The 11,111-nt window shown below is 45.0% G+C and overlaps 1 protein-coding gene across 1 annotated transcript; it reads right to left on the bottom strand.

Moving 5' to 3' along the window:
• Window positions 1-600: 600 nt before the first annotated feature.
• On the bottom strand, window positions 601-9,580 carry CDIPT (CDP-diacylglycerol--inositol 3-phosphatidyltransferase). The gene is made up of 6 exons (XM_040356133.1): window positions 9,481-9,580; window positions 5,880-6,014; window positions 3,554-3,707; window positions 1,447-1,528; window positions 1,276-1,357; window positions 601-1,186 (listed from the first exon to the last, which is right to left on the bottom strand). Exons 1-6 carry the CDS (start codon window positions 9,521-9,523, stop codon window positions 1,035-1,037), a joined length of 648 nt encoding a protein of 215 aa, XP_040212067.1. The 5' UTR covers window positions 9,524-9,580; the 3' UTR covers window positions 601-1,034.
• Between the last annotated feature and the right edge of the window lie 1,531 nt (window positions 9,581-11,111).

The raw sequence follows: 11,111 nt of genomic DNA, 5'->3' as shown, positions 1-11,111 counted from the left end.
CTTCATTCACAAAACTGATGCTCTGGGATGGCGGGTTGGAAAACTGTGATCGGGACTTGCCAACCCATCATCCCAGAGAAGGAGGTCGTGGGCCACATCAGAGGGCTCTGCGGGCCACATGTGGCCCCTGGGACACTGGTTGGGCACCCCTGCTTTAAGGTGAAAAAACACAAGGGTTTACAACCCCTTTCATTTGTAAGGATTAATAAACAACAGGGGTGTCCTGTGTACTGCTATCTGTAAATCTGCCCCATGATACTGAGCTCAGGCCCAACCAGTGTCTGCAGGATGAGGGGACAGAGAAGAGATGTCTACAATACTACATAGACAGAATCAGAATCATGGTGTGTCCTGGTGCAGTGATTAAACTCCCTTTACACAGGTTCCCTTATTCCCTGGGAACTCCCAGCAGACCGGCTACCAGGCTCCCCTAATTATAACGCAAAGCTCACCGTGCTGCATGTGTCAGTCATTGGTGGTGCAAAGGCTTCTGGGAGCAGGCCTGTGAGCTGCTGAGATCTCTGAGGTTCTTAAACCTTATTTTAAAATATATTAAAAAAAAAGTTCCCTAATTGCTGCATAAACCATACAGGACATACATTACACATGAACAGTAATATCAACTTAAATTAAATCATACATACCGGTAATTGCAAATACATTAAAAAAAAACCATAGTTCACCCCAACATTTAAATAGTATAAAAATTATGATATTTTCAGTGTTCTGAGGAGAATTAGCAGTTCAAGAGAAGAAGGATTTACAGCTCACCCTAAAAAACAAGCCTAGAGTGCGATCATTCCCCACCTAGAAAATGACTGCAAGGATTAGATATAGTCAGTGCCTGGGGGAGCCACAAGGTGGCGCTAATACTTGACAGCCTCAGGGTAAGAAGGCCGTTTGGGGAAAGGTGGCCTTGGCGAGTTTAAAGGGCACAGGATAGTTTGTGGATACAGTGTAAGGATTAACACTGGGGGTAATAAATTATACCAGCATATAACTCGTTTTTATCTAGGACTTCCCTGCATTAGCGTTTACTTCTTTTTGGCGCGCTCAGCGCAGTCCAGGGCGGCCATGTTGCAGGAGGCAGTGACCAGGTGCAGAAGACTGATGCCGGATTTCACCAGAGAGATAGGACAGCTGACCCAGAAGATAAGGCGGAAAATACCGACTGCTCCGAGCGCCACTGTGGAGAGAAAGAGGGATCAGTACAAAAACCAGACCACAGAGCCCGTTCCTCCTCCTGTGCACCAGAGCCGCAGCACACAGCCCCACCTGCTGGTCCCTCGGTGAAGTGCAGCAGATACAGCATGCAGTAGAAGAGCTCGTTGCCAGCGCACATCAGAAACAGCACAGGCTGTAAGAAAATAAAAAAGAAGCATCCGTAAGAAATTCTCAGAATCCATTTCAAGGCAAGACAGTCAGGGGGTCACTCTGCGGACATACCCGGGAGGTGTAATACAAGCGCAGCACAGGGTTACCACTCAGGTCAATCGTCTTGTGACTGTCACTTCCTTGCAGGATGGAGCTGGCGGGAGACAAAAGCAGCAACTGATGTTAGACACATGTATGGAACCCCCTGCTTCCCAGTTACCCCAATGGTACAGTGTGGGTGGCAGTTCTGACATTTGACCCGTTTTGCATTCCTCTGGATCCAGCAGGTTCTAGATGTGTTTGTATTGTAGGCACAGCAGGTCATACGCATTATTCTGTACTGGAATGTATGAACTGCCATTGACAGCAACTCTCTTCTACACAAGCCCTTAGAGCAGTCATTCTATAGCAGGGCTTGCTAAAAGGTCATTAACCACTTCAATACCGGGCACATTCACCCCCTTCCTGTCCTGGCCAATTTCAGGTTTCAGCCCTGTTGCGCTTTGAATGACAATTGCGCGGTCATGCAACACTGTACCCATATGACATTTTTATCATTTTTTGGAGACAGAGCCTTCTTTTGGTGGTATTTAATCATCACTGTGGTTTTTATTTTTTGTTAAACAAAAAAAACAAAAAGACTGAAAAAAGATTATTAGTTTCTGTTATAAAATTCTGCAAATAAGTAAGTTTTCTTATTCACTGATATGCGCTGATGGACATTAATAGGTGGCACTGATGATCACTCCCCTGATTATCTGTAAATGTCACACTTGCTGGTTATCGGCTCTCTTCATGCTGAGACAGCGGGTAAGGAAAGGAATGCATATACTGTACCCACCATGTTTACATGTGATCAGTTCCGATAGGGCGTCCATGGACATTGCCACCCAGGGCATGATGGGACTGTGACGTCATAAGGGGCGGGGTCACCAGGTGACTCCGCCCCATGTCTATATAAGTCATTGCGCACACGGCATTGGGAGAGAGCGTCAAGTCAACATCGGAAGAAGAAAACAACGGAGAAGAAAACCGGCAGAAGACACCCCGGAACTGCCTAATAAATTACTTTAAAAACCTTTGTAGTGTGTTTTTATTGACACTTTTTTTCCCCAGGTGAATAGGTAGGGGTACGATACCCCATACTCATTCACACGGGGGGCCCTGGATCTGGGGGCCCCCTTATTAAAGGGGGCTTCCAGATTCCGATAAGCCCCCTGCCTGCAGACCCTGACAACCAATAGCCACGGATGTCGGGAAGAGGCCCTTGTCCTTTATCAACATGGGGTCAAGGTGCTTTGGGGTGGGGGGCGCAGTGCCCCCCTGCCCCAAAGCACCAACCCCCCCATGTTGAGGGCATGTGGCTTGGTATGGTCTGGGGGGGAGGGGGGGGGGCTTTCCGGACCTGCCGGGCTGCGTGCTCGGATAAGGGTTTGGTATGGATCTCGGGGGAACCCCCACGCCATTTTATTTTTGGTGTGGGGGTTCCCCTTAAGATCCATACCAGACCGAAGGGTCTGGTATGGTTTTGGGGGGCAACCTCATGCAATTTTTTTACGGGGTTCCCCCTTCAAGACTCTCAAGTCACACCATCTTGATCCGACTTCTGGTGCGACCTCTATTCAAATCAATGGGCTCCCATAGGGAACCATTGATTTTCGAATAGAGAAAGAAAAACGTGCCTGAAAGCTAGCGCGGCGAAACGTACATTGAATTCAATGCAAAACGCAGAAAAAAAACTCTGTTTTCCTGGTGTCTGTACTAGCTTTACAGCCCGTTTTGTCCGTGGGCATGAGGCCTTATATGTAAAGACTATGAGGGAGATTTTCTAAAACTAGTGCAGCTCTGTATAGTAACCAATCAGCTTCCAGTTTTTATTGTCAAAGCTTAATTGGACAAGCTAAAGTTAAAATCTGATTGGTTACTCTGCACAGCTGCACCAGATTCTTCCCCATAAGACCACCATACATTATGTACAGAGGGAAACCTAAACTGAGCAATTGTCTATACTGCCCTGTGCAGGATTCTCTGAGTTGGAAGGGATCCTTACACACCAGATATAGTGGATCACTGAATCTAAACAGTGTAGTAATAGCAACTGTATAACTCTACAGCGCCCCCTATATATACTCCCCTGGTGCAGAGAAATGACTCCAGAATGATGGAGGGCACACCTTACCTGTGTAGGTGCAGCCAGTGACTGGCGATGTCCAGACTCATACTGAGCTGGAACAGCAGGGTGTACGATGGGTAGAGGAGGGACAGGTTTACCAGGAGACACATGGTGGCACAACGGTCGGTCAGCATGTCCAGCATGGCGCCAAACTTGGTTCCTGAGAAGTCAAACATATAACAAGTTATTTAAAGGGACCGCCTATCACAGTCTTAAATATCTTCCTTTACCTCAGTGCAGTCCTCCTTTACTTACCTCATCCTTCCATTTTGCTTTTAAGTGTCCTTATTTCTTCTGAGAAATCCTCACTTCCTGTTCTTCTGTCTGTAACTCCACAGAGTAATGCAAGGCTTTCTCCCTGGTGTGGAGTGTCGTGCTCACCCCCTCTCCCTTGGACTACAGGAGAGTCAGGACGCCCACTAACACACAGCTCCTTTATCTGCAACGTAGAGAGCGTCCTGACTCTCCTGTAGTCCAAGGGAGGGGGCGAGCACGACACTCCACACCAGGGAGAAAGCCTCCCATTACTGTGTGGAGTTACAGACAGAAGAACAGGAAGTGAGGATTTCTCAGAAGAAATGAGGACATTTAAAAGTAAAATGGAAGGATGAGGTAAGTGAAGGAGGACTGCACTAAGGGAAAGGAAGATATTTAGAAAAAAAAAATAAAATTGTACCTTTACAACCCCTTTAATGGATTCTATGATTTAAAAGCGCCCACCCCTGCAAAAATTCTAAGCCAGCAGCTACACCTACTGCACCTGATGACTTATAATAATCCTAATTAACTGCACCTAATGACTTTTACCTGTCCTGGAGTCCAGCGATGTCGGCACCGGTGCTGATGTTTCCATTGGCTGTCGGGTTCTGCTGCCGTCATTGGCGGTAAGGGAACCCGGCAGTGCAGCATTGCGGCTTCACACCAGGAACACCTACTGCGTATGAGCGAGGCACCACTGTGCTCTCCTACTGGCCCGGCGGCGGGGGAAGGAGGAGGAAGCTGAGCTGCTGACGTAATTTGCCGTGGCTCAGTCCCCCGGAAGTGGGTAGAAGGTATCCGCTCCCCCCAAAGGTGCCAAATGTGGGGCACCAGAGGGTGGAATGAGATAAATGGGCAGAAGTTCCACTTTTGGGTAGAACTCCGCTTTAACATAAAAAGCCATCTGTGTGCGCGCCCCCCCCCCCTTTTAAAACTTTCCTGAGCCCCATCTCTATCCAGCGATGTCCACAAGTCCCTCAAGTGTCTGATTGGCTAAGACACAGCAGCGGTGCCATTGGCTCCTGCTGCTGTCAAAGTCAGTTAGCCAATCAGGAGAGAAAGGGGGCGGGGCCAAACTGCAGCTCTGTGCCAGAACAGACACCGGGAGCTGCAGTTCGGCTTGGGTGCCCCCATAGCAAGCCGTTTGTTGTGGGGACACTCAACAGGAGGGAGGGGACCAGGAGTAGCGAAGAGGGACTCAAGAAGAGGAGGATTCAGTCTGCTCTGTGCAAAACCAACTGCACAGAGGAGGAAAGTATAACATGTTTTTTTTTTTTTTTTAAACTTAACTTTACAATCCCTTTAAACCCTTACAATCCACTTTTTATAATAAGACTTGCCTGTAGCTACCCCGAATATCTCCTAAACCTCCCCGGTCCAGGAGACGTCCCCTGTCTCTGCATGTGCCGACATCATTGGGAAATGCGCACTGAAGCAATGGCACGTATGTGCCGTTACTTTAGCGAGTGCGGCGTTATCGGCGGCTCCCGCACGCATGCGCGGGAGTGACGTCACTGCGGCTCCGGCCAATCACAGCGCCGCAGCACCCAGAAGTAACTCATGGAGCGATGTCGCCAGCTGGTGCTGTGTACTGGCACTGCAGCTGGGGGCTTCGATCTCAGGTGAGAATTACATAGTAAGGATGAGCTCCGGCGTGTTCGCATTGAACATGTGCAGAGCCCGCCAGGAAGTCGGCACCCGCGCTGCGCTAATCACAGCCAGGCAGACATTGTCCGATGCTCGGCTGCAGAGATCGGGAAATGTCTGCCTGGCTGTGATTAGCGCAGCGCGGGTGCCGACTTCCTAGCGGGCTCCGCACATGTTCAATGCGAACACGCCGGGGCTCATCCTTAATAGTGAACTAGTATGCTATGCATACTAGCTCATTATGCCTTTTTTTCTAGGTGGGTTTACAACCACTTTAAGGTTTCACAAGAAAAAAAAAAAAAAAAAAAAACTGGAAGCCGATTGGCTAAAAAAACGAAAAAGAAAAAAAAACTGGAATCTCTATGTGCTCTATAACCCCCCCCTGTACGATCTCCCATACACCCCTCTGCTCTGGTCTCAGTCTCACCTTGGTTGAGCGCTCGAGCTGCGTGTCCATCGAAGGCGTCCAGCAGGCCGCTGAGCAGGTAGAATGTGGAGGCCACCAGGGGGGAGGTTGGCATGAAATAAAACGCCACGAAGGCAAACAGTATCCGGGCATAGCCTGAGGAGGAGAGGAGACAATGATGGGGGTCATATTGCATCAATGTAGACATATTCACCCCTCCCCCCCCCCCGGCAGCCAATCGCAGCCCTGCCTTGAATCACTTTCACATTACATGAAGCTGCCCTTTAACCACTTCAGGACCGCCCACCATAGTTAATACCAGGGGCGGACTGACCATTCGGGCACTGCCTGAGGGCCCCATGCCACTAGGGGGCCCCATCAGGGTTGCCAGCCTCAGTAAAACCAGGGACAGTATGTAAAAATCTGTTTTAAAACAAATCCCAAGATTATATCTGCCCCGCCTCTCCAGTACCTTTTCAGTGTGTGTATACAGTGTGTGTATACTGTGTATACAGTGTGTGTATATTGTGTATACAGTGTGTGTATACTGTGTATACTGTGTGTGTATATTGTGTGTGTATACTGTGTGTGTATATTGTGTATACTGTGTGTGTATATTGTGTATACTGTGTGTGTATATTGTGTATACTGTGTGTGTATATTGTGTATACTGTGTGTGTATACTGTGTGTGTATATTGTGTATACTGTGTGTGTATATTGTGTATACTGTGTGTGTATACTGTGTGTGTATATTGTATATACTGTGTGTGTATATTGTGTATACTGTGTGTGTATATTGTGTATACTGTGTGTGTATATTGTGTATACTGTGTGTGTATACTGTGTGTGTATATTGTATATACTGTGTGTGTATATTGTATATACTGTGTGTGTATATTGTGTATACTGTGTGTGTATATTGTGTATACTGTGTGTGTATATTGTGTATACTGTGTGTGTATATTGTGTATACTGTGTGTGTATATTGTGTATACTGTGTGTGTATATTGTGTATACTGTGTGTGTATATTGTGTATACTGTGTGTGTATATTGTATATACTGTGTGTGTATATTGTATATACTGTGTGTGTATATTGTATATACTGTGTGTGTATATTGTATATACTGTGTGTGTATATTGTGTATACTGTGTGTGTATATTGTGTATACTGTGTGTGTATACTGTGTGTGTATATTGTGTATACTGTGTGTGTATATTGTGTATACTGTGTGTGTATATTGTGTATACTGTGTGTGTATATTGTGTATACTGTGTGTGTATATTGTGTATACTGTGTGTGTATACTGTGTGTGTATATTGTATATACTGTGTGTGTATATTGTGTATACTGTGTGTGTATATTGTGTATACTGTGTGTGTATATTGTGTATACTGTGTGTGTATATTGTGTATACTGTGTGTGTATACTGTGTGTGTATATTGTATATACTGTGTGTGTATATTGTGTATACTGTGTGTGTATATTGTGTATACTGTGTGTGTATATTGTGTATACTGTGTGTGTATATTGTGTATACTGTGTGTGTATATTGTGTATACTGTGTGTGTATATTGTATATACTGTGTGTGTATATTGTATATACTGTGTGTGTATATTGTATATACTGTGTGTGTATATTGTATATACTGTGTGTGTATATTGTGTATACTGTGTGTGTATATTGTGTATACTGTGTGTGTATATTGTGTATACTGTGTGTGTATATTGTGTATACTGTGTGTGTATATTGTATATACTGTGTGTGTATATTGTATATACTGTGTGTGTATATTGTATATACTGTGTGTGTATATTGTATATACTGTGTGTGTATATTGTGTATACTGTGTGTGTATATTGTGTATACTGTGTGTGTATACTGTGTGTGTATATTGTGTATACTGTGCGTGTATATTGTGTATACTGTGCGTGTATATTGTGTATACTGTGTGTGTATATTGTGTATACTGTGTGTGTATATTGTGTATACTGTGTGTGTATATTGTGTATACTGTGTGTGTATATTGTGTATACTGTGTGTGTATATTGTGTGTGTATATTGTATATACTGTGTGTGTATATTGTGTATACTGTGTGTGTATATTGTATATACTGTGTGTGTATATTGTGTATACTGTGTGTGTATATTGTGTATACTGTGTGTGTATATTGTGTGTGTATATTGTGTGTGTATACTGTGTGTGTATACTGTGTGTGTATATTGTATATACTGTGTGTGTATATTGTGTATACTGTGTGTGTATACTGTGTGTGTATATTGTATATACTGTGTGTGTATATTGTGTATACTGTGTGTGTATATTGTATATACTGTGTGTGTATACTGTGTGTGTATATTGTGTATACTGTGTGTGTATACTATGTGTGTATATTGTGTATACTGTGTGTGTATATTGTGTATACTGTGTGTGTACTGTGTGTGTATATTGTATATACTGTGTGTGTATACTGTGTGTGTATATTGTATATACTGTGTGTGTATATTGTATATACTGTGTGTGTATATTGTGTATACTGTGTGTGTATACTGTGTGTGTATACTGTGTGTGTATATTGTGTATACTATGTGTGTGTATACTGTGTGTGTATATTGTGTATACTGTGTGTGTATATTGTGTATACTGTGTGTGTATATTGTGTATACAGTGTGTGTATATTGTGTATACAGTGTGTGTATATTGTATATACTGTGTGTGTATATTGTATATACTGTGTGTGTATACTGTGTGTGTATATTGTGTATACTATGTGTGTATATTGTGTATACTGTGTGTGTATATTGTGTATACTGTGTGTGTATATTGTATATACTGTGTGTGTATACTGTGTGTGTATACTGTGTGTGTATATTGTGTATACTATGTGTGTATATTGTGTATACTGTGTGTGTATATTGTATATACTGTGTGTGTATACTGTGTGTGTATACTGTGTGTGTATATTGTGTATACTATGTGTGTATATTGTGTATACTGTGTGTGTATATTGTGTATACAGTGTGTGTATACTGTGTGTGTATATTGTATATACTATGTGTGTATATTGTGTATACTGTGTGTGTATATTGTGTATACTGTGTGTGTATATTGTGTATACTGTGTGTGTATATTGTGTATATTGTGTGTGTATATTGTGTATATTGTGTATACTGTGTGTGTATATTGTGTGTCTGTGTATACAGTGTGGCCCCATAACCTGTTCTAGGGTGACAACAATGGTGCTTCATAGATGCAGTACAGCGAGCGAGCCGATAACCTGAGCTGTCTGTAGCGTTATCAGTCCGGTCCACCTCTAAGAACTGCAGAACACCTCCCTCTATATGCCATAGAGATGAGAAGGGGGGTGGGGGAGTTCTGTAGTCCTGTTCTAGGGTGACAACACTGCTCCTCCATAGATATAGAAAGGTAATAACATCCTGAGCAGTGTTATCAGTCCCTTTCACCTCTCTGCTCCAAACTACAGAACACCTCCCTCCTATGTTATAGAGATGAGAAATGAAGGGGGGGTACAAGGGTGACCCCCATGACGTCACACCCATGGCGGGGTAACAATGACAACACCTCTTTCCCCCGCCACCCACCGGAGTCCCCTCCTTACCGATCAGGTTGGGCACAAACAGGAAGATGTTCTCCTCCGCCATCTTTTCCCGTGACGTCACTGACTGGACTCCGCTCCCTGGCAACCAGGGGGAGAGCAGCGAGAGAGAAAGAGAGAGAGAGAGAGCGCCACCTGGAGGGCCATAGAGAAGACAAGCTGGTGACGGAGAGGACGCGGAGCGGTGCAGCGACACCTGGTGGCGGAGATGTGTGTGGGAGGAATGAGTGGAATGGAAGGTGGTGTAATGACATGGATGAGGGAGGATAATGACCTGATAATGATCAGCCTGCTAAGAATAGAGAGGAGAGTGCAGGAAACTATTCTCCATAGAGATACGAGAAGGAATGAATCATCTGAAGGCCTCATACACTTTCCTTTATAGGCAAACCGCATATATATTGTATGCCTCTAAACACACTTCTATGTCAGCCCATCGGGGGTGGGGGTTCCATTCGAAACTAATAGCCAGATTCACAAAGAGTTACGCCGGCGTATCAGTAGATACGCCGTCGTAACTCGGAATCTAAGCCGTCGTATGTTTAAGTGTATTCTCAAACTGAGATACACTTAAACCTAGCTAAGATACGACGGCCTGCGCCGTTGTATCTTAGCTGTCTTAGTTCCGCCGGTCTCTAGGGGCGTGAGCGCTAATTTACGCCTAGAATGCGTAAATCAGCAAGATACGCCGATTCACGAATGTACGTGCGCCCGTCGCAGTAAAGATACGCCGTTTACGTAAGGCGTTTTCCGGCGTAAAAAGGTAGTTGAACAAATAGCTGGCCTAGTCAATGTTAAGTATGGCCGTCGTTCCCGCGTCGAAATGTGAAAATTTTACGTCGTTTGCGTAAGTCGTCCGTGAATGGGGCTGGACGTCATTTACGTTCACGTCGAAACCAATACGTCCTTGCGGCGTACTTTGGAGCAATGCACACTGGGATATGTACACGGACGGCGCATGCGCCGTTCGTTAAAAACGTCAATCACGTCGGGTCACCAGTCATTTACATAAAACACGCCCCCCTGTTCCACATTTGAATTAGGCGCGCTTAGGCCGGCTCCATTTACGCTACGCCGCCGTAACTTAGGAGACAAGTGCTTTGTGAATACAGCACTTGCCTCTCTAACTTACGGCGGCGTAGCGTATATGCCATACGCTACGCCTGCCTAATGTTGTGCCCACCTACGTGAATCTGGCTATAAGAGCGGCGTTTAGATATATATAAAAAAAAATGCACCAAAGCTGCATTCAGGGCCACACCATAGAAACGCCGTTCCAGATACTTTTCTGCATGCGCAATCCTGACGCGTTTCAGGTGCAGTCCGGTGCCCCCCCTTTTTTTTTCTTAACCCGCGTTCCGAATTAGGGGGCGTAATCGTCGCGATTCAGCCTGCGATTCCTAATGGTGGCAAATCGCGGGATGCTTGCGTGTTCCCCCGGTGCGTCACCCGTTGATTTTAATAGCACCCACAAACGTGACGCGATTTTCCCTTGCGATTCGTCGGGGGGGGGCGTTAATCGAGGTACAAACACGCAAACAGAATCACGGGATGCCCGTCTCCCCCCCAAAAGAAACACAGGAGCTTATTTTGGGCGACCCGCGATTCTGTTTTTTTTTTGCGCTGCGATTGTC

This window comes from Rana temporaria, chromosome 6 (genome assembly GCF_905171775.1).
Source record: "Rana temporaria chromosome 6, aRanTem1.1, whole genome shotgun sequence".
Lineage (NCBI taxonomy): Eukaryota > Metazoa > Chordata > Amphibia > Anura > Ranidae > Rana > Rana temporaria.
The sequence above is the reverse complement of the archived record's forward strand: the minus strand, read 5'-3'. Positions and strand labels throughout refer to the sequence as shown.